At 43.0% G+C, this 24,361-nt stretch overlaps 1 protein-coding gene across 1 annotated transcript in view; it reads left to right on the plus strand.

Moving 5' to 3' along the window:
- The window catches only part of TMCO1 (transmembrane and coiled-coil domains 1), a 40,390-nt gene extending 18,743 nt beyond the window's left edge, over positions 1–21,647 (plus strand). Inside the window, exons 6-7 of the mRNA XM_029935689.1 lie at positions 3,804–3,948; positions 21,066–21,647. Of these exons, the coding sequence (XP_029791549.1) occupies positions 3,804–3,948; positions 21,066–21,164 (244 nt within the window). The 3' untranslated portion in view covers positions 21,165–21,647. The remainder of the gene's footprint in view (positions 1–3,803; positions 3,949–21,065) is intronic.
- Positions 21,648–24,361: the final 2,714 nt, after the last annotated feature.

Below are 24,361 nucleotides of genomic sequence, written 5' to 3' on the forward strand. Positions count from 1 at the left end.
TGAGTTCAGGTTTTTTAGATTCCACATTTAAGTGATAGTATACAGTATTGGTCTCTCTCTGACTAATTTCATGTAGCATCAGGCATGCTCTCAAAGTTCTCTTGTTCTTGCCAATGGCAGGATTTCCTTCCTTTTTATGGTTAAGTAACTCTTCATTGTATGTATGATATCTATGTATATATCTGTCTCACATTTTATCTCTTCATTTGTCCGTGGACACGTAAGATGTTTTTTTGTCTTGGCTATTGTGAATAATGCTGTAATGAACATTAAGTAGAGATAGTAATTTATATCATTTCTTCGGGATTTATACCCAGAGGTGGGATTGCTGGATCACATGGTGGTTTCTGAGGAACCTCCATTTTGTTGTTTCTAGTGGCTGCACCGTCTATGTTCCCACTAATAGTGCCTAGTGGTTCTCTTTTCTCTAACATCCTTAGTATTACCACCTCTCTCTCTCCCTCTCTCTCTCTCTCTCTCTCAATAATAGCCATTCTTACAGAAGTGAACTGATATCTTATTGTGGTTTTGCTTTATATTTCTGTGATGATTAGTATTTCTTGCCAACCTGTGTGTCTTACTTAGGAAAATGCCTGTAGAGATCCTTTGCCCTTTTCAGATTATTTGTTTTTTTTTTTTTTGCTATTGAATTTTCAGTTCCTTATATTTTGCTTATTAACTCCTTAATCAGATGTACGGTTTGCAAATTTTTTCTCCCAATTCATAGGTTGCCTTTCCTTTTCTTGCTTGTTTCTTTCGCTGTGCAGAAGCCTTTCCGTGCAGTGTGGTCCCGCTTGTTGATTTGTTGTCATGCTCCTTAGAGCAAAAAATGATAGCCAATGTCAGGGAGCTTTTTCTCTACGTTTTCCTCTAGGAGTTTTATTTAAGTCCTTAATTCATTTTGAGTTCATTTCTGTGAATGGTGTAAGTTAGAGGTCTAATATCCTTTTGCATGTGGCTGCCCAGTTTTCCCAGCACCACTTATTGAAGAGACTGTCCTTTTCCCATTGAATATTCTTAGTTCCCTTGTCAAATATTAATTGACTTATATGAATGGGTTTATTTTTCAACTCTCAGTTCTGTTCCACAGAACTGTATCTGTTCTTATGCCAGTGCCATGTTGTTTTTACTATTATAGCTTTGTAAAGTAGTTTGAAATCAGAAAGTGTGATACCTCCAGCCTTGTTCTTTTTCAAGATTGCTTTATCTACTCCGGGACTTCTGTGGTTACATATAAGTTTGAGGATTAAATTGCCATTAGGATTTTGATAGATATTGTATTGAATTTATAAATGGCCTTATGTGGTATAGACATTTTAACAATATTAACTCTTCCAATCTATGAATACAGATATCTCTTCATTTATTTGTCTTTTTCCAACTTCTTAAAAATATTTTTTAATGTTTATTTATTTTTGAGAGAGAGAGAGAGAGAGAGCACAAGCAGGAGAGGGGCAGAGGGAGGGGGACAGAGGGTCCAAAACAGGTTCCACACTGACAGCAGAGAGCCCCATGCAGGACTCAAACTCATGAACCATGAGATCATGACTAAGCTGAAGTCTGTCCGCTCAACTGACTGAGCCATCATCAACTTATTTCATCAGTATCTTAGGAGTTTTCATTGTACAGATCTTTTATCTGCTTGGTTATACATATTCCTAAGTATTTTGTTGTTTTTGATGCTATTGTAAATGGATTGTTTTCTTTATTTCTTTGTGATGTAGCTCATTGGTAGTGTATAGCAATGCACAGAATTATTTTTCTATGTTGATTTTGTATCCTGAAACTTGGCTGAATTTCTTTATTGGTTCTAAAAGACTTTGTCTCTGTTACCATTTCAAGTTGAAAATAACAGTAAAATGACCATATGTGATTGATTTATTGGGTTTGTATGTTAGCGAGAAGAGGGGCTAGGCAGCCTAGCTTATGTTGCGGTCCGACTCTCCCGTGGACTGTCACAGCGGCGTTCCTGGATGTGTGCATGTTGTGGGCAGCATGGAGCCAGGAAATGTCGGGGCAGCTGCATTTAATAGTTCTGAGAGAATGGGAATACCTTCTGAAAAAATTATTACTTTTGTTTGGCTTTTATGAGCTTAGGAGAGAATGACAGTGATTACTTCAAGCAGATCTTTAAATACGGTTGTCGTATGTGAGTAAAATCACTTCACGATTGAGCCTTTCCCTGTCAATATATACCGGGAAGACAACTGGAAGTAGGACGTGGACGGTCGTGCACGGAGAAGGTGTCAGATTCAGTCTCTTCTATATTCTCTGCAGTAGAGTTATGTAAGAAGCTCTGTGCGACCACCATAGTTGATCTGGGTATTTAGGGATTTTTTCCCCCTGAAAGACAAAGATGGTATTGCTACTTCTCTTTTCCTTCTCCCTCCACAGAACATTCTAAGTACCTAAGAGGGAATTTTCTAGCTGCTTTAGTTGGAATTAAAGACGATCTGCATAATCTAACCGATGTGGTCTTACATTTCTCTAATATTATGAAGTATCACTATCCTTAATCACATTAATTTAAATAATTTTTGTTATTGACTGATTATACAACTTGTTATATAAAAGTATAGAAGAAAACATAAATGCTGATATGCATTTTTATAACTTTTTTCTAAGCTTTTCTCTTTCAGAAACTTTTTTCTTTTATATTTCAGAAAAGTAAAAAGAGTACTTTCAAACACTAACAGTTAGTTAAAAATCATCTCCGAATATTGTATATGCGTTTTAAGAACCTACTTTTTTCACTCACGACTATATAGTCTGTAAATTTCTACTTAGAAATGCTAGCCTGTTTAATGTGTGTGTTGGGAATCTCTGACTCTTGAACGGGGACTCCTTAAAATCTCACTGGTGCCGCGGTTTAGAACAGTGATTCTCACAGTATGGTCTGGGGATCCCTAGAACTCTTTGAGATTCTGAGGAGGTCCTTGAGATGAAAATCACTGCTATAATAATTGTAAGATGGTTTTTTCCTTTTTTATTCTTACTCTCTTTTTACTGTACAGTTCAATTTCCCAGAGGCTTCAAGGCTTCATGATGTGTAATATTGCAACAGCCTGAGTACCGAAATAGCTACGAGAACCCAGCAGTAGTCTATTAAACAGAACATTAAAGATATTTGCCCAAAGGAAAAAAGAAAAGAGCCTTTCTTCTCACTAAGTTCCTTTTTTTTTTAAACATTTATTTATTTTTGAGAGACAGAGCATGCGTGGGGGAGGGGCAGAGAGCAAGGAAGACACAGAATCTGAAGCGGACTCCAGGCTCTGAGCTGTCAGCACAGAGCCTGATGTGGGGCTTGAACTCATGGACCACGAAATCATGACCTGAGCCAAAGTCGGACACTTAACCAACTGAGCCACCCAGGAGCCCCACTAAATTCTTTTTTCTTTTGTAAAAGATAGTTTTCATAAACACTGTTTGTTAAGACAGTGAATTTATCTCTACCTTTTATATGATTTCATAAATATTTTAACATTTCTCAGTTTTAATTTATAAAGCAAGAAATATTCATAGATCTAACCTTTAAGCAACATAGGGTTCTCAGTAATTTTTCAGAATGTTGAAGGGTTCTGATGCTGAAAAAATTAAGAATCATTAATTTAGAAAAAGATTGATAGAAAAAAAATCTAGGTCTTTCCTTACATCCTTGTTCATTACGTCTCTTTGTAGAATATCACTTTGTTTTTTTAGAGATCAAGGGACTTAGAGTTCTATTTCTGTCTCGTGTTCTTCCCTGGAACTAAGAAGCTTGTCAGTCTTCCAAATATAACAATTCCTTGTGTTTTCCTTTCCAGATTTGATGGCAGAGTGGTGGCAAAACTCCCCTTCACCCCCCTCTCCTACGTGCAAGGGCTGTCTCACCGGAACCTGCTGGGGGATGACACCACGGACTGCTCCTTCATCTTCCTGTACATTCTCTGCACCATGTCGATTCGCCAGGTGAGGGCTCGTAGCCGGTGTCACACACACGTACCGTTTTTTGCTCTCACACCCTAAGTCAGCTTTTGCTTCTTCAATACCGGCAATGTCTTAGAGTCCCGATGGATCCTTAAGTGTGTGTCTGAGCCTCTGGGATGGGTGGTGGTAGCCATAAAACAAGACCTGCTTTGGGGCGCCTGGGGGGCTCAGTCGGTTAAGCGTGCGACTTCGGCTCAGGTCATGATCTCACGGTCTGTGGGTTCGAGCCCCGCGTTGGGCTCTGTGCTGAACGCTCAGAGCCTGGAGCCTGCTTCAGATTCTGTGTCTCCTCATCTCTCTGCCCCTCCCCTGCTCACTCTCTGTCTCTCTCTCTCAAAATAAAATAAAGACATAAAAAAATTAAAGAAACAAAACAAACCAAACATGTTTCCATATCCCGTGGTTAGAGCTCTTGGCTCCGTTTTCAGTCCCGTCGTCTGCAGATGCGGAGCTGAAGAGCAGCTTGACCTTCTCGGTGTCAGTTCTTCCTTGTGACAGACCAGTGCCTTTTGGCTCTTCAGGAACACAAAAAATGTAGTAATTTGGTGACTTTGAGGTTGTTCACAGTCGAGATACTCAAGTCTGTGTTAGAGATTTTACATTTGGCCACCACGATTCACATCACCAGACGTTCACAGTGACAAAGAGTGAGAGCCAGGAGAGAAGTGTGGGGGGTTGGGAGAACCCAGACAGAGACGGGACATCTGGATCCTTGGGGAAGACCAGGCAGAAAGGTTTAAAGAAACAAGTGGCTTTTGAGGTAGGACTTTAAATAGTAAGAAGAGTCATGATCTCGTGATTTGTGAGTTCGAGCCCTGCATCAGGCTCTGGGCTGACAGCGCAGAGCCTGCTTGGGATTCTCTCTCCCTGCTCACTAGCTTGCTCTCTTTCTCTCTCAAATAAGTAAACTTAAAAAAAAATCTTTTTAAGTGAGAGGAGTCCCTGGCTCAAACATTTTATATTTCAGTTCTTAAAAAAATACACACACACGTGTGTGTGTGTGTGTGTGTGTGTGTGTGTGTGTGTGTGTATGTATTTAGAGAAAGAGAGGGAGGGAGAGAATCCCAAGCAGGCTCCACACTGCCAGTGCACAGCCCCATGCCAGGCTTGATCTTACAACCTGAGATCATGTCCTGGGCTAAAAGCAAGAGTCAGATGCTTAACCAGCTGAGCCCCCCAGGCGCCCCCGTATTTCAGTGTTTGAACATTCTCCCTCCCATTCAGCAGGCATTTCAGTGGGGAGATTGGCGCATGAGAACTCTTCTCCTGAATACTGTCAGTGGCCGCAGACTCTGTGGTTGGCTGGGCACCTGAGGATAAGTAGGAAATAGAATTATAGTTTGAATCTTATGAAGGTCTCCGTGGACTCACCGCTTGCTGCTTTCGCCACCTCCTCTGTCATCCGCCACACCAGCCGCTCTGACTTGCCTGGCAAGTTCCGCGTCCCGCTCCCCCACATTTGCTTTTTGTGATGCTCTTCCCTCTCTCTGGCTGCCTCCCACCTCGTCCTTTTCAATTAAATGCAACCAACTGTCCAGGCTTCCCGGCATCACTTCTGACACTTGCTGCTTTCTGAAGGACAGATGCGAGAGGGGCCTGGTGAGATGGAGAAGAAAAGTCAGAAGCCTGTCTGAATTGTCTAGCAAAAAAATCATCGTATTCCGAACTGTGACAGCGATGCGAGGGATGGAAGGGAGGGGCAGGTTGAGGCCTACGTGGAGGTAAAGCAGCAGAACTGAGTGAGGAGAGAGGAGAAACTCGTGTGGTGTGGCCCCACGTATGGCTTCGGCGGCCAGATGCAGACTGGTCTCATGAAGAGGGTGGGCGTGGGGGAGAGGAGGGCGGGTTGGTGGGGGAGAGCAGTTTGAGGGGCTGGGGGGCAGCTGAGTGGGCGTGTCCAGCGAACGTCATTCTCTGGTGCGGCTGCAGTAGGGTGTATGTTACACGTTTGAAAATGTCTCTGTCGTGAAGCATTTTGTTTGGCTTCTCCAAAGGTGAAAGCCAAGACAGTGACAACACACATCTCTTGTTGGTTTAGCAGAGGTCCATCGTTTTCCAGCATATTGCCCTTCACTTTGATCATTTAAATCTGAAAGTTTTAAACTTCAGCTTGTGTCCAAATATTAATAAAACAATGATGGATGCATTCTACTTTAAGCAACAGAGCAATTCTGCTTTAATTACATTCTGATATAAATGCTTGATGTGTGACAACTCAAAATAGTCACTTAATAAAATTTGTTTTTAAATGTTTATTTTTGAGAGACGGAGACAGAGCACGAGCTGGGGAGGGGCTGGGAGTATGTGGGGACACAATGTGAAGAAGGCGCCAGGCTCTGAGCTGTCAGCACAGTGCCCGACGCAGGCCTCGAACTCACCAACTGTGAGATCATGACTGGAGCCGAAGTCAGACAATTAACCGACGGAGCCACCCAGGTGCCCTGACATCAGTCATTTTAGATGTGACATTTTCACTGCCACCTGGCCGTTGCTCCCTAGAAATCACCGTCTCAAACCGCAGAGTTTTAAAACTAAAATAAATATTAAGAATGATGGGGGGCCTGGGTGGCAGTCTGTTGAGTGTCTGACTTGTGGCTCAGGTAGTGATCTCACCGTTCATGAGTTCGAGCCCCACGACAGGCTCTGTGCTGACAGCTCGGAGCCTGGAGCCTGCTGCAGATTCTGTGTCTCCCTCTCTCTCTGCCCCTTCCCCACTCATGCTCTGTCTCTCTCAAAAATAAAGGATTAAGAAGAAAGATAGTTGGGGATGTTCACCTCAAACTGGTCTTTAAACCCCTTTCAGATATTTCAGAACGCCTGGTGAGGCGTCTGTTCAGCAGTTAGTTTTGTCAGGAACGCAGTGCTCCTTTACATGGTGGTCAGCAAAGTTGCTCTGGGTAGTAAATCTTTTTGTATTTACTTTGCAGACCATATATTCTTTCGTAACTACTCAGCTCTGCCGTTACAGCAGGAAAACAATCATAGACAGTATGTAATGAATGAGCGTGGCTGCGTTCCAACAAAACGTTGTTTACAGAAACAGGCAAGGGGCCAGCGACCATCTGCTAATCCCCGAAGATTCAGGCAGAGACTGTTGTGGCTGCTCAGCTCTGCCATCAGATATGAAAGCAGCCAGAGACCATGTGTGAACGAGCAGGACAGCGTTCCAGTAAACCTTTATCTATACAGCCAGGCAGTGGACAGGCAGTACGTTAACCTCTGAGGGCCACGGCACACAACGTGCGCTACAGAGTTAGAGTAGGATCGTAGATCCTAGACGGGTACAGCTTAATCGAATAACTGCTTATCAAGTACAGAGAAATGGAGGAAACAGGGCAGCAAAACACGCACACACACGCATGCACACAAATATTCTATGGGTTTCAAGCCAAGGAGGATACATACTCGTATATTTTATTTCTACTTGTCCAGTTCTATGCACCAATACTAACAAAAGTACAGAAGAGCTATAGTATCGCATAGCCAATACAGCACTGTTTTATTTGAAAGCTGTATTTCCTTTGGTACATGGTTATCTTCCCCAAGATCAACGGTGAGTTCTCACCTGCTGCCGCATCCTGACTGCTGGTCATCTTGGGCAAATAATGTCCTTACCCAGTATTATACAAGGTATTCTAATATATTCACGAGCTTGGACAAATCACCGAAATGACCCGCTTTTATAATTTTTCTTTCACCAGCTGCAAATGGTTTGTGTGCCTGTTTCTCACTCATCACTAGCATACGTAGTGGAGGATTATGAACTCAATCAGGTCTGACGTAACGTTAGCATTTGAGGTGTTATCATGGACTACGTGCTTCTTTTTTTTAAATTAAAATGTTTGTTAGCTTGCTATTTCTGTGTTTTCTTGTTTTATTTACTTTATAGGATCTTAGGTTGAGTGGTAATAGACTATAGATGCCTGTGAAATGAGCAGCCATAAAATGCAATGCTTTCAGAAATTCAAATCATAGAGGTCTGTGTTTCCCAGCGAGGCCATTCTTCGGCAAGGAAATAGGCCACTTGGTTTCATATATACCTGTGGTATAAAGTAGTTTTGTGTATGTGTGTGTTTTTTAATGTTTTATTTATTTTTGAGAGAGAAAGAGAGACTGCATGAGCAGGGGAGGGTCAGTGAGAGAGGGAGACATAGAATCTGAAGACAGGCTCCAGGCTCTGAGCTGTCAGCACAGAGCCCGACGCGGGGCTCGAACCCACGAATCGTGAGATCATGACCTGAGCCGAAGCCAGACACTCAACTGACTGAGCCACCCAGGCGCCCCAATAGTTTTAAGAGAACATAACAAATTGGGGTTTTTTTGTCTGCTTGTTTTGGGATGTAAAGTGGAGTATGTGATGGGGAAACTAATACAGAATGATTCAAGTTTCTGTAATGACTGCTTGTATTCTGTGTTATAGGAGGTTTTTTTCTTTTTGGTCTATTATTTTTATCTATATATTTTCTTCTTTTTAAAAGAAAATGTTTTTAACGTTTATTTACTTTTGAGGGAAAGAGAGAGAGAGAGAAGGAGAGAGAGACAGAGGCATGGTGGGGGAGGGGCAGAGAGAGGGAGACACAGAATCCCAAGCAGGCTTCAAGCTCTGAGCTGTCAGCACAGAGCCAGACACAGGGCTCAAAACTCACAGACTCCGAGATCATGACATGAGCCGAAGTCAGATGCCCAACCGATGGAGCCACCCAGGCGCCCCTATGTATTTTCTTCTTTCCTCTCCAACTCTTTCAAGGTAGTAAGTTCTTAATTGTCTACGTATTGGTGAAGTGCCTGTGTACAGTACATAGTATGCATGTGAAAAGTGTATGTTAAACAGTACTTGGTATACCAAAGTATAATCTTACAAATTTGGCAAATGGGGTTACACCATTTTTTATTCACAAGAGCAAGGTAGGAAAATGCATGTTTCTGCCAGCCTCACCCAGCAGAAGTTGCTTTTGAGTTTTTACCCATCTGCTGGATAAGAATCGCTTTCTCATTGTAGTTTTTTTTTTTTTAATGTTTTTAATGTATTTTTGAGAGACAGAGAGAGCATGAGCAGGGGAGGGAGGGGCAGAGAGAGAGACACACAGAATCTGATGCAGGCTCCAGGCTCTGAGCTAGCTGACAGCACAGAGCCAGACTTGGGGCTTGAACCCACAAACCATGAAATCATGACCTGAGCCGAAGCCGGACGCCCAACTGACTGAGCCACCCAGGTGCCCCTCTCATTGTAGTTTTAACTTGCATTTTGGATTGAGCATCTCTGTTTGTCTAAGAGCTGTTCATACATTCTTTTCTTTTGTTGGTGGCGAGAGACTGTGTGTATCTTTTGCCTGTTTCTCTAACGGGTTGTTGGTTTTTCTCTGAATTTTAGCTCTGACTTTGAGACATTCGCCCTCTCTGCATGCTCTAAGCTGCACCTAACTTTTCCGACTTGTGATTTGTGTTCCAGGTTTACTTATAGTGGTTTTTGCCTCACAAAATTTTATTTGCTTGCTGAGTTTTAGTTTTTCTTTTGAGGGTAGATTTGTCTATCTTTTGTGGCTTTTGGATTTTGAGTTACGGTTAGAAAGTTCTTCTCCACTCTGAAGTTACCAGGAAATTCATCCTTCTTTTCTGTTGGTACTTTTATGGTTTCATTCTTTGCGATTCAGCAATGAGCTAGTCCATCTGGAGTTCACACGGACCTTATTCTTTCTCTGTGCTCTTCTACTTGGCCAGCTATTATGTGATTTTGAAGAAGGAGAACATGAAAACATAGATTCATTTGAGATCACGGTTTGCCTACTTCTTTTTTTCAAAGATGAAGAGGCCAGAGGGCCAAAAGAATGCAGAGGCAAATGGTCACAGCCTAATAGTGTTTTCTCCGGAGCACCTCTCAAACCTGCCTTTGAAATTGGAAAGTCTGTTCGGTCCCAGTAACGGGGGTTTGAGTGGAGACTCTCTTCCCCGTCACACCTTGTTTAGATAGGAGGTCTTCTGAAACGCGCTGGTGTCCTGGGACGCCGAGCAGTGTGATCTGAAGCCCTAGAGGAGACGAATGCAGAGGAGGCCAGACGGCTCTGCTGTGCCTCAGAGTCCCGGGGGTTTAAACTTGTCAGCGGGACCGCGGCCGCGGTAGAGTCTCGAAGGATCCTCAGGCCAGTCCTCTCTGAGGACCAGACGCTACTTTCTTTTTTTTTTTTTCTTGTGGTGGTGGTGGTGGTGGTGGTATTTGTTACTTTTTTAAAAAATTTAATTTATTTTTTAAAATTTACATCCAAGTTAGTTAGCATACAGTGCAATGATGATTTCAGGAGTAGATTCCTTAATGCCCCTCACCCATTTAGCCCATCCTCCCAGCCCCTCCAGTAACCCTCTGTTTGTTTTCCATATTTAAGTCTCTTATGCTTTGTCCCCCTCAATGTTTTTATATTATTTCTGCTTCCCTTCCCTTATGTTCATCTGCTTTGTATCCTAAAGTCCTCATATGAGTGATGTCATGTGATACTTGTCTTTCTCCGACTAATTTCGCTCAGCATGATACCCTCCAGTTCTATCCACGTTGCTGCAAATGATGAGATTTCATTCTTTTTGATGGCTGAGTGGTACTCCACACCACATCTTCTTTATCCGTCGATGGACATTTCAGACGCTACTTTCTGATTTCCTATATTCAGTAATTCCGGTGCTGTTCATCTTTCTTGTTTATTGTGTCAGAATACACATAACTTAAAATTCCCTCTTTAACCATTTTCAAGGGTGCAGTTCTGTGACATAAGTACATTTACATCGCTGTGCCACCCTCAGCAGCTTCCGTCTAGACCGTTTCATCTTCCCGCACTCTGTCCCCTTTGAACACCAGCTCTGCGTTACCCCCGCCCCTCAGTCCCTGGCACCCACTGGTCTGCCTCCTCTATGAATTTGACTACTCGTGTTCATGGATTTGATCTCATATAAGTAGACTCATGACATTTCTCCTTTTGTGACTACGCGTGTTCTCAAGTTTACCCGCATTGTAGCATACGTCAGCATTTCCTTCCTTTTTTTTTAATATGTTTATTTATTTTTGAGACAGAGACAGAGCGTGAGCAAGGGAGGGGCAGAGAGAGAGGGAGACACAGAATCTGAAGCAGGCTCCAGGCTCTGAGCTGTCAGCACAGAGCCCAACGTGGGGCTCAAACCCACAAACTGTGAGATCATGACGTGAGCCGAAGTCGGACGCTCAGCTGACTGGGTCACCTTTTCTAAGGCCAAGTAATATTTCATTGGATGTATGCACTACATCTGGTTTGTCCACTCATCTCTCAGTTGGGTTCCTCCCACCTGTTTGCAGTTGTGAGTAATGCTGCTGTGAACAGGGTGTATCAATGTCTGTTTGAGTTTCTCTTTTTACTTCTTTTGGGGTATAATCCCAGGAGAATTGCTGGGTCACACTGCAGTTTTATGTTTCATTTTTTGTGGCATCGCCAGCTGGTTCTCACAGGTACTGCGTCATTTTACCCAGGACTGTTGATCTTATGGCTTCGATTCACTACCAACTTGGGGCCACATGAAATGGGGTCATCTCCATGTTACGATGATCACAAGACAGTGACATGCAGTGTCAGCACTTCTGAGCGGGACATTAAAAATATCTGTACCCCCTTCTTTGGGCTATTCCCCCCCTTTTTTTTAAATTAATATTTGTTTCCCAGCCCAAGATGGAACAAAGTTGCTTTTTAAGATTGAAACGGGGTCATATGTCATTAACTGAAAATAAATCTAATTAACTTTTCTCACTTTATCTTTCCCCTTTTTGAAAATTCTTTAATATTTAGTGATTAGTGATTAGCTGCCTTGACCTTCGCACCACAGCGGTTTCCTTGTGTGAATTTGTAGCAGTGGCAATGGTCGGTCTGCCAGCTTCCGTCAGAGGTATTAACCTAGTCCTGGGTGGTGACGGAATTCAAGAATAGAAGGAAATTTCCTTAACCCCCCAAATTAAAGTACTTGCTATTTACATTTTCTTGTTAGTATGAGTCAGTAACAGATTACGTAAGTCGTGGTCTCCTCTATTAAATAGTGCTCTAAATCTCAGTAAAAACTCAAGCAATTTTACCTGGTAAACAGCTAAGGGAAAAGTGGTTGATTCTTATAAACTTATATGACTGTAAAACCTAGGAATAGAGTTCTCTTTCTTTGAAATCAGAAAGGATTTCTTGTTCTGAGGAAGATATGTCACCCATATCTTCGTATCTTTATGTATGTATGGCTATTTTCTGAATAAGTATCGGTGGGAATTTTTCATGGTCTCTTTCAACAGGTATGTGTGCTCAGGAGAGTGATAAAAAATACGTAAATTTTATTGTTTTTTCACCCTTGGCTTTCCTGAGGTAAAGAATTTTGATATGCTTGTGTGTGTATAAAAACAGGTTCTAATTATGTCATGCCGTGTGTCTCAAAGTCATCAAAATAAGGGGTGCCTGGGTGGCTCAGTAGGTTAAGCATCCAACTGCGGCTCAGGTCTGATCTCACCGCTGGGAGTTCGAGCCCCACATCGAGCTCTGTGCTGACAGCCTGAGGCCTGCTTCATATTCTGTGTCTCCCTCTCTCTCTATTCCTTCCCTGTTCACACTCTGTCTTTCTCTTTCAATAAATAAATAAAAATTTAAAAAATTTTTAATAAAAACTTCTAAAAAGTGAGAAGACCAGATGCCTGCCATCTCCTGTCCCCCATTATTAACATATGTCACTTAGGACTTAGAGCTTAATTCATTAATGTCAGCATAGCTCATCTGCAAGCAGGGTATTTTTGTTGTTAGCACTTAACTTCAAATCAGTTACAGACTGCACGAGGTCTAGAAAATGATAGCTTAACTAGGAAGTGAGAAGAACAGATTATTCCAGCATTATCTTCATCTGATCTCTTTGTGAATTGCTTCAGGGCACAGTTCAAGGCTTTAGAACATCCCCTGCCTTGCTGAAGTCTTTACACCATGCCAGGAATTCTTTGGTGCTGAGAATACAGGGTAAAAAGCAGTGATATCTACCCTTGTGAAACGCGTACTCTGTGGAGAGACACATCCATAAGTAATAGAGTATGATTGATGCCCATTGGATGCACGTGCATGTGCAAAATGGTATCAGAGGGAGAAACATGCTATGGAAGCAAATAGCTAAGGGAGGAAAGTAAGAGTTTACACAGAGGCGCCATTTTGTTGTATCTTGGAGGAGGAGGAGGCGTTTTCCAGTCTCATCAGAGCACCCCTGGCATTAGAAACAGTGTGAGTAGCAGCGTGGAGGCTTGAAAGTGTATAGTGGATATAATAAGCCTCCCGAGTGCAGGGTTGTTGGCGGAACGTGACAGGAGATGACGCATGCCACTGCTTAGCGTCCGCTCCTCACAGCGAGGCGCCAAGTGATTCCTGTGTCTGTCTGTCGTCTCCTTCCCTCCCTCCCTCCCTCCCTCTCTCTCTCTCTCTCCCTCTCTCTCTCTCTCCCTCCCTCCCTCTAGTGTTTCTTATAGTGCAAATCTGCTGGTGATATATTCTCTTAATCTTCGTTTATCTGACAATACTTTTATCTATATTCTTGAAGGATATTTTCACTGGACATGGAATTCTGGATTGACTCAGGGTTTCCTTTGTTTTAATCCTTTCAGCGTTTTAAAATGCCCTTCCACTTTCTTCTGACCTCCATGGTTTCCCATGAGGAGTCCTTCCTATCTTTGTTTCCCTGTGAATAATGTATCACTTTTCTCTGGCTGCTTTTAGATCTTTTTTTTTTTTAAGTTTGTTTTCAGCAGTTTGATTGGATGTGCCTACAGTATTCATTTTTTTTCTTACTCCTACTAGAGTTTTTTTTCCTGCTCATTCCTTCCCTCTTTTTCTGTGATTCCAGTTTCTTTTATGTTTGTCTATACTTTCAGTATTGCCTAAGAGGACACTGAGGCTCTGTTCAATTTTTAAAAATCTTTTCCTCTCTATTCTTTAAGTAGGATAATTTCTCTTAATTTGTCTTCAAGTTTACTGATTCTTCTGTCATCCCTTATCTGAATTAACCTTAAATTCAGACAATGATTTTTAACCATTTAAAAAATTTTTTAATTTATTTTGAGAGACAGCATGAGCAAGGAAGGGGTAGAGACGGAGGGAGAGAGGGAGAATCTCAAGCAGGCTCTGCACTGCCAGCACAGAGCCCCATGTGGGGCTTGAACCCACAAAATAGACCATAACCTGAGCTGAAACCGGGAGTCAGATGCTTAACCGACTGAGCCCCCCAGGCGCCCGCCCCCCAGTGATTTTTAAATTTTGATACAATATTTCTTAATTCCACAATATCCATTTGGTTCTGTGTTTGTGATCCTTTTTCCCTGCTGATATTTCCTATTTGTTCATTAATTATGAGCATACTTTATGCCCGGAGGCATAGTTATTTGGCTACTTTAAAATAAAAACCTATCTACTAATTTCAACATTTGATAATCTGAAGGTTGGACCCTGTTGCCTGCTCTCTTAAATATGGGCTAAGTTTCTTCTTTGTTGGCATATTTAGTTATTTTGGATTGTATCTTAGACATTGTTGTGATGGGTTGTGAAGACTCTGGATTCTGTTACTCTTAGAAAGAGTTTTGAGTCTTTTAGTTAAGCAGACAGTTCACTTGGCGTTCACACTCTGAACTCTGTCTCCATTGTGGTCGGCTGTTCCTGAGGGCTCTGCGGTGTTAGTCACATCTGGGCCGCTTGAAGGCATAGTTGGGCAGAGTTTCAGTGTAGTTTTGAACTCTTCCTCTGTGAGCTGTTTTCCAGGGTTCTCTCACTAATATTGTTAGCTGCTGTAGTTGTCCTAATCCTGTCTTTTGGCTTTCAAATGAGTAAGGCCTCCGTTTAATTCTGAGTTTTAGATACCCCACCCAGTGCCAGCCGCACCCCCCTATCCGTTATAAGATTGAAAATACATACGTACATACATGACATATAAACATACATCTTGTCTCCGGCACTAAACGAAAACTCAGAACATTCTCCTTGACTGCTCCTCAAATAAAGGGTTAACCAAGAGATCCAGGAAAATTTTCATTGGGAAGATGGTTAAGAGAGAGAGAGATTAGGATTGTCACTTGATCGTCTGACATACCTCCACCCCCTCAAAAACAAAAGACCTCTATCTCAAGCAAGGCCTTCAGACAACCTAGGACAGAAAGTATTCATTCGGTATTTCAAAGGAAGTGACATTGTATAGTGCAGATTTGCTGTGCTCATGTTTCTTTCGGAATTTTGATTTCTACGTTGCAAGATATATGTGGAAATCTGCAATATAGTTTGTGACAGCATAGTCACTTTCTAGAACGCTAGAGCCACAGGGGACCGTGGCTCCTTGCAGGTGCTTGGTGGAGAAGCCAGAAAAGTCCAGCAGGAGGCTTCAGGCCCCTACCAGTATTTTATCTGTGTTCTGTAGTGGGGTTTTTTTCCATGAGATTTTCTTCAAAGAAAGGATTCTCTGGCTTAAAGTGTAGATCATGATTGATCTGGCCATCCCCCTTCTTTCAGGGGGAGAGGGCAGCTGAGATTTGATAAGGTGGGAAGACATTGCGTATTGTTTCTTTGCCTGGAACTCAAGTCTTCTGACTGCTGACCCAGTAGTGTATTTCAGGTACACCAGTGTACTGTCATTTTCTTCAGTAAATATTTCATCTTTACATCATCATTCTCCCAAATACCTTATTTAAGTCTATTTATTTATTTTGAGAGAGAGAGAGAACAGGGGAGGAGCAGATAAAGAATCCCAAGCAGGCTCTGCAATGACAGTGTGGAGCCTGATTAGGGGCTTGAACTCACGAACCTGTGAAATCATGACCTGAGCTGAAATCAAGAGTTAGACACTTAACCTTAACCGCTTTACCAACCGAGCCACCCAGGCACCCCCCAACAGCTTGTTTAGATACGAAATGAAAACCCTGGGGCTGCCGGGTGGGCATTTGAGGTGATGGGATTTTCACAAAGCTCTGTGGGTATAGTGAAGAATATGTTCTGGGAACCTGATGAGAAATTATAATCAATTGGAAGTGAAGGCTGTTTGCTTGAGAAACTAACAAAGAATAAACTAAGGATTGCCATGGCTGAGTTATTTTAGCTAAATGACTAAGAAATAACATTTAGCTGAATGTGTTTATGGCTAGTGACCTGGGTCTTCCCAAAATAATCCGGTTAGCAACCAACAACTACCTCTCTTGATCACTGTTCTTATCCTTCGCAAAGAGAAAGGAATGCAAATCCTGTAATGGTATTTTTCTGGGTTTCCTGCCAGTAAAAGGCATGATTATGGGAAGATGTTTTTCCTTTGTTTTTCCCTTCTGACATACGCTGCTCCGTGGTTACCCTATTTATTACACAGGACTGGACAGAAATTCAAAATCAGGGTGTTATAGTTCTCTTTACCTTACCAAATCGTACTACACTCTGCATGTGTGTTAGTGTTCTTCCATATCATCTTCATAATATATGAAAACTTTAGTCTTTTAGCAAAATGATTATTTCTAAACTCAATCTTACTAATTCAGAAAGTCCGAAAAATGAGAGAATTGATAGATTATAGGAAAGGGGTGCCTGCCTGCTCAGTCAGTAGAGCATCCGACTCTTGATCTTGGGGTCATGAGTTCAAGCCCCACTTAACAAAAAAAGAAAAGAAAAGAAAAGAGATTATAGGAAAATAGGGCAAGATAAATGGATGAGGTTTTGAAAACTTTTTTTTTAATGTTTTATTTATTTTGATACAGAGAGAGACAGAGCATGAGAGGGGGAGGGGCAGAGAGAGAAGGAGACACAGAACAGGAAGCAGGCTCCAGGCTCTGAGCTAGCTGTCAGCACAGAGCCTGACGCGGGGCTCGAACCCACGAACGTGAGATCTGACCTGAGCCGAAGTCGGAGGCTTAACCAGCTGAGCCACCCAGGCATCCCTGGATGAGGTTGTTGAAAGAGAGAAAGAATATGTAGAAAAGTGTCCGCTCCACGGTGTCGCACTCCGTAGGCACTTGCTGAGTCCCGGCCTGGCAGTCGAATCTTTTCTTTGTCTGCCCGGGAGCATAATAAGCCCACCGCACTGGGAGGTTGGGGGACCGAAGGAGGGCCGTGCCTGGCACCGTGAGACAGAGCTGCAGACGTGCGCATCTTTATTCTAAGTTTTCCTGTTTGGCAGTGTTTCAAAAAGTTGGAGGCAAGGAATGAGAAAGGGGTTTATAAACTATTATGTGTCCATATATTTTTATAGTCTTTACATACATTTTTTATAGACTCTTTTAGAGCAGTTTAGGTTCACAGCAGAATTGAACGGAAGGTACAGGGACTTCATACAGTCACTGCCCCCACATGTGTACAGTCTCCCCCAGGGTCACCCCCCCAGCGCCAGACTGGTACCTTTGTTCCCGTCAGTGAACCCACAGCAACACTTCCTTGTCACCCAAAGCCCGTAATTTACAGTGGGGCTCACTTTAGTGTATACATTCTATGGGTTTGAATTGATGTGCTTTTTTTTGAAGTTTGTTTATTTTGATAGAAGGCACGGGAGGAGCAGAGAGAGGGAGGGAGAATCCCAAGCAGGTTCTGTGAGCCCAACATGGGACTCGATCTCATGAACAGTGAGATCATGACCAGAGCCGAAGTCAAGGGTCAGATGCTTAACCAACTGATATACCCCGGCGCCCCAGAATTTATGTGCTTTCATTTATCTACCAATGTAACATACTTGTGTTCATACGTAGTCTTTATAACTGAGAATATTTTTATAGGCCGTGTAAGGTTAAATCGGCGGAGTGAGAAAGTCACAAAACAGAGAGACCGGGAAGAGACCAGAGCACCCTTTATTAAAGAGCTCTCGGGCAAGGTTCTGTGACAGGCCAGGCAAGTCACAGAGACGATGCAGAAAACTGAGGTCAGAAATAAATGTAAAAGGCCTTTATTGGGGAGTGTTCTTGGAGGAGGTTTCCTGGTCCGGACAGAATGGGCCAGGGAAGTCGCCCCAGGGGACAAAGCAGGGCCTTACATAGGGCAATAGTTCCGGGGAGGGGGGGGTGTCCAGGAGCAGAAGACCTCCTTATAAGGTGAAGAGATGAGGCCAGAGCAGAGGACGAGTTTTCCAGGAAGCCGGCTTTGGGCTGAAAGTTCCAAAATGGTGGTCCGTCGGCCATCTTGGTGTTCCTTTCCCAGAGCCGCCAGACCTGCTACAAGATTTATTACTGAGAAAACGATCTCAAGAGTGGTCTAATAGAGGAAGACTGTACTTTGAGCTACGTGTCAGTTCATGTCCTGACTTGTAACATCTCTCTGCTTCAGCTTTCTTCTTTTTAATGTTTTTTTAAATTGATTTAAAAAAATTTTTTTTATGTTTTTATTTTTGAGAGACAGAGAGAGACAGCATGAGCAGGGGAGGGGCAGAGAGAGAGGGAGACACAGAATCCGGAGCAGGCTCCAGGCTCTGAGCTAGCTGTCAGCACAGAGCCCGACGCGGGGCTTGAACCCATAAATGGTGAGATCATGACCTGAGCTGAAGCCAGAAGCCGGATGCTTAACCGACTGAGCCACCCAGGCGCCCCTTAAATTTATTTTTGAGAGAGAGAGAGAGCGAGAGAGAGAGAGAGAGAGAGCATGAGCAGGGGAGGGTCAGAGAGAGAGGGAGACACAGAATCAAAAGACAGGCTCCAGGCTCTGAGCTAGATGTAAGCACAGAGCTTGACGCGGGGCTGGAACCCATAACTGCAAGATCATGACCTGAGCCGAAGTCGGACATCTAACCAACGGATCCACCCAGGTGTCCCTTCAGCTTTCTTATCTCCAAAGCAAGGATAACTAAGGATTGGTTTCTAGTCCTTAGAACTATTTGCAAAAAAATAAATATATATATATATATTTTTTTTGGAGAGAGACAGAGCTTGAGTAGAGGGCAGGTGGAGAGAGGGAGAATCCCAAGCAGGCTTTGCATAGTCTGTGTGCAGAGCCCGATGTAGGACTGAAACTCACAAAACCATGAGATCATGACCTGAGCCGAAATCAAAAGTAGAACACTTAAATGGCTGAGCCACCAGGCGCCCCCCGTGTTTTTAAACTTTAAAGTGCATAAAAGGGTTGGATGTTATCACTACTGTGGAGAGAACCGTGACCTCTACCCTTTTTCCTGGGTCATTTGTGTTGTGAGACGATCACTTAGTTCCTACATGTGTCATCTGGGAAAATACTTCACAGATCAGGAGGCAGGGAAATTTTTATCTAAGAAAAACTCTGATAAGACCTGGGTTCATTTGTGAGACTATAGGAATTTAAACAGATTATTTTAAAGTTCATTAAAGGAGGGGTGCCTGGATGGCTCAGTGGGTTAAGCTTCCCACTTTAACTCAGGTCATTATCTTGTGGTTCGTGGGTTCAAGCCCCACATTGGGCTCTGTGCTGACAGCTCAGAACCTGGGACCTGATTGGGATTCTGTGACTCCCTCTCTGCCGCTCCCCTGCTCATGCTCTGTCTCTCTCTCAAAAATAAACATTAAATTTTTTTTTAAAAAGAGGGTCACTAAAGGATAAGATTACATCCAGTAAATACAGAGCATTCACATTAAAATACAAATAATTGAGTAATGTAACAGTGATAACCCTAATTTAGTGTTCCCCAAGGAAGCCTGTGGCCAGAGCCACAAGGAGAACAAAGCATAGAGCTGCCCGAATCTCCATGAACTTCAGCATTGACCACTAAAGTGCCTCCGTTCTCACGTACTTGTTGCTGTTTGCGCTGTTCCCCATCTAGAGCCGTGGACTTGTGTCATTTATATGTTTTCATTTCATAAATGAGACTGTCAACAGTCTATGCTTCAAAATATTTCCTACTTTCCTGTCAGTCACCTTCTGTAAATTACAGTTAACCTGTAATTTCAAGGGCATCAGGCACACCTGGGTGGCCCAGTCGATTAAGCGTCCGACTCTTGATTTTGGCTCAGGTCATGATCTCACAGTTGATGGGTATCCTCATCGTGCCTTCTGGACAGTAGGTCCTCGATGGCTATTGAGTACGTGGATGTCCACATGCTGACCCGCCTGCCAGTGGGTAGAGTTTGTTCTGAAGACTAGGATGTTTAGTGTAGGATGTTCTGTGTAAGAGAATCTATTCGATTAAGAATCAAAACATGTGGGTTTTAATCCTAACTCTGCTCTTCATTCAGCTTCATAATTTTGGACAAACCACCATAGCTTTTGGAGTTTTCATTGGAATTCCTCAAATACAAAATGAGAGACCTGAGCAGGAAAACTGAGACGATCTTTAAGGTTTTTCTGTCTTCAAAATGCCATACAAAATCTTAACACCTGACCTTCTCACGTCACACACGCTCTCGCTTCCCTCTGAAGCATAGCGCGTGACCCCCACGTCACAGCCCCGCTCGGGCTGCGCTCTAGCACGCCCGCACCTGGCTGCTCCTGCCGGCCGGGCCGTTGCGTTTTCAGAGCCTGTATTTATCCCAAACTGTTTTTGCTGGCTTTACTTGTCACTGTATTTATGTAGTTTAATTGAATGTTATGGTAACTTGTAAAATGTGAGTATAAAAATAGTTTTATGAGAACTCGCTTAATGAAGGTGAATTACAAACACTGTTGCATCTGACGCGAGGAGACATGTGGAGAAGACGAAGAGAGGCGCAGGCGGTCTAGGAGGACTCTGGCCTCAGATTGCTTCGCAGGGACCTCAGTGCCCTTATCACTTTGGGAAAACTGAAATTGAACCTCTCGGTCTCGGCTTCAGCCGGTGCAGTAGTGACTAACTCCAGCCGACGATTTGCATGCAAAGAAAAGGCCTTGCTACAAGAAACAGCAAACGAACATACTCTGAATGGTTCATGCTGAAAGAAAAGATTACGTCTTTCAATGATTCTTCGCTTGAAAAAATCCACTCTTTGGCTGTAGACCGAGGTCCCGGTAGGACCGCACTTTTACTGTTCTGTGATCTCCCTTCATGTTGCAGGCCTTAAAAATTAACACAGTAATCCTTGTCCTATTTTAGGTCATTGTGGTACTTTTCGTTTATTTGGTTTCTCTTCAGACGCGATGCATGTACAATACTCTTCTCTGTGTCTCATATTCAAACCCAGTTTAATTCTGTTTTCTTCACAGAACATCCAGAAGATCCTCGGTCTTGCCCCTTCACGAGCGGCCACCAAGCAGGCAGGTGGATTTCTGGGTCCTCCGCCTCCTTCTGGGAAGTTCTCTTGAAATCAAGAAGAACCCTACAATTCCCATCTTTTTCAACATTCACATTAGACTGGCGACTGTTTTGTACAAGAGCCGTCCACAGACTTAGCACTTGGGCCCCCCTCTAATTCGGAGTTATTGCTAGACTTTTTGGATACAATTCTAAAGAGAATGGCACCTGCCAAACATGATAATACTTTCAGTCACAGGGTAATTAAAAAAAAAAAGTTTGTTGATTAGATAAGTTCAAGTGATATCTATGTAATAAGAAATGAGTGGCATCTTCGTTGTTTGGCTCACACGAACACTTCCTGTGGGACTGACTCTTGGGTCCGTGTGTGCGCCGTGTACCCTGGACATTGTCCCCCCAAAGCATTTAGAGATCGCGAAGAAAAAGCTAGTTTGCATTACTCTTCATTGGAACTATGTGTTGTGCATTTCTCCCTAAGCCAAATATATGGCCTGAAATCAATAAAGAGGCCAAAATGTTAGCTGTTCCATCTACGAGCAGAGATCTGTTTTGTACCATATTCCTAGAGTCATGTTTTTAGTGATCTGAACGTCAACATTAGCCAGGAGGGGCTAAACTAACATTTTTAAATGTACTACTTTGTCGTGCCGCCTTCTGGATCCGGGGGAGGGCGCTCTTCGTCCCCCGGAGGCTGTCTTGCAGAGCTTCCTTTTGGTCACAAGAGCCATTAGTTCCTGCCATGGTCCTTTGTAAAGGAGGAGAGGACGTTTTTACCGTGATCATCCCCTGCACAGTCCACGGAACTGGAAATCTCGTAGGGAGGGGTAAGCCTGGCCACTCACCAGTAGTCTCCTTAGATGCACGTATCCAACCAGTGAGAAGACAGTTTACTTGCAAAGTAGCAACTGTTAAACCGATAGCGAACTCTCCAGTGGCATCAAACCCAGAAGACAGTGGGATAATATCTTCCAAACTGAGGAAACTAATCAGCCTAGAATGTTATATAAGGCTAAACCCAAAGATTGGAGGCAAAACTGGGAGGTAGTATTGTCTGAGCTACAAAATCCAAGAAAATTAAATTATTGAAGGATATGTTTTGGGGGTGTCTGGCTGGCTCAGTCAGTAGCGCATATGACTCTCGACCTTGTGGTGAGCGTTCAAGCCGCACGTCATGTGTAGAGCTTACACACTTAATATATAGATACAGATATATTTCCGGGACAAAAAAAGAACCCCAGGAGGAAGGTGTAGGACATAAGCAACAATGGTCAACACAGAAACCGATAAAATATATGGATAAACTTCAGTGTTTTATAGATTATCTAATTATGAATTATTTCAAGACAACCCCATAGGGTAATCACTGTTCTTACCCTGATTTTTTTAAACATTTTTTTGAAAGGCTGGGAGGGGTCAGTGGGGGGTGGAAAGAATCCCAAGCAGGCTCCGTGCTGTCAGTGCAGAGCCCAGCGCGGGACTGGGTCCCACAAGCCGCGAGATCATGACCTGAGCCAAAATCCTGAGTGGGACACTCGACTTCCTGAGCCATCCCGGTGCTCCCTTACCCCCACTTAACAGCTGAAGAAGCCGGGACAGAAGAGGTTAAGTGACTTGCTCAACAGTCCTCAGTTCGTGAGGGGCGGAGTCAGGGTTTGAACGGAGGCCGCCTGAGGTTAAGCCTGGGCTCTCCGGTGCCTCCCCTAAGTTGCGGTGATTCTCTTCCCTCAGCTCCTCTGTCTCCTGCTAGGGCTCAGGAGCGCTGAGGTTGGGGACGTTTTTGTTGTTCTTGTTCTTGTTTCCTTAATGTGGGAAACGGAAAAAGCTCACTAAAGCAGATGAAATGGAACAGAAATCTGTATTTCTAAGTTACTCTTCTCAGAAATGCTGTCTGATAATGGTGATTTCTTAATGGCCAGAATGTTATGGACTGTTCTGAGCAAAATAATAATTAAAAGACTGATCATGAAGAAAACGATGATTAGAACAATGATGACAAAAATGACGAGCTCTCCAGAATAAAGCAGAGACGGCGAAGGAACCACCCTGAAGATTCAGTCGATGCCTTTATAAAGTGAGAATACAGTAGTCCATTCTACCACCCACCTCCGCAGGTTAAATTTTTTTGGACCAAATTTTCATAAAGTGTACTTCCGTGAAGGAGGGGGAATAAGAGAGAGTAGAAAGGCAGGAGAGTAGCATCTTTTCACTGTAGTTCTGAAAGAGCACAAGAGATGTATGAGAAGTGAAATAAAGCCACCACATCACAGGAATGTAAATTCAAGAATATGTTAAAGGCGATGCAACCTCACAGGTTTTTTTTTTTAATTACTTGCCCTGAAAATTTTCAAGACGAGTGATCTGGATGATAGATTCAGGGCATCATTGAATCATTGGGGGCGACATTTCAAGCCAGAGAAGCCTCTGAATCTCTCTCAAAATGTATGATTGGGCCGATTCGCCCGTGTAGAGGCGACTTGTCCCTATTCTAGTTTAGGAAAAAAACCAAGCAGTTTAATGCCTGCATTAGTCTATCCAGGTTGCACCCCTAAAATGCTGCTAAAGCAGTAAACTTTCAAAACCTGCGGGTAAATCTGAACTTGTTAACAGAGAGCTTTCAGAAACCTTGTCATCTGGGAGATTGGAAAGCAAATGTGTGTAGGTACCCATGTGCCCCTGACCAGGCTGGTCCCTCTTCTCCCACGGAAGTCATCCTCCGCAGGGTCAGGGACGTATGGTGGCATCGTTGGGCCGAGCATCCGAATCCCCTTACATCCAAATCAAGTCATTTTGCCACATCGCAGGATGTGGTGGGGTTTTTTCAATACACTTATACTTAGTTGTTTTGCGTGTTTCAACACTGCCCTTCAATACAAGTGAAAGTGCCATAGACCTTCTTTTTTGGGGTTAATTTGCTTAAGTTATCACTTTTTAATTTACTTTTTCCTTTGAGTTTTTAAACTTTTTAGAATGGAAAAATCTTAAAAGTCTTAAAAAGTATAAAGAACTCTGAGATGCCCATTATTCAACTTCAACAATTATTAACTCTTGGCCAATCTTATTTCTACCCCTGCCTGCCTCCTCTAGAATTTTGAATCGAGTCCTAAGCATCCTATCTTTTATCCATAAAATTTTCAGGGCTTTTAAGGATGTATGTGTACACACACACACACACACACACACACACACACACGTATGTGTAAAATCTCAGTATCATCGTACATAGCTAAAAATTAATAATTCCTTGGTA

This window comes from Suricata suricatta, chromosome 3 (genome assembly GCF_006229205.1).
Source record: "Suricata suricatta isolate VVHF042 chromosome 3, meerkat_22Aug2017_6uvM2_HiC, whole genome shotgun sequence".
Taxonomy (NCBI): Eukaryota; Metazoa; Chordata; class Mammalia; order Carnivora; family Herpestidae; genus Suricata; species Suricata suricatta.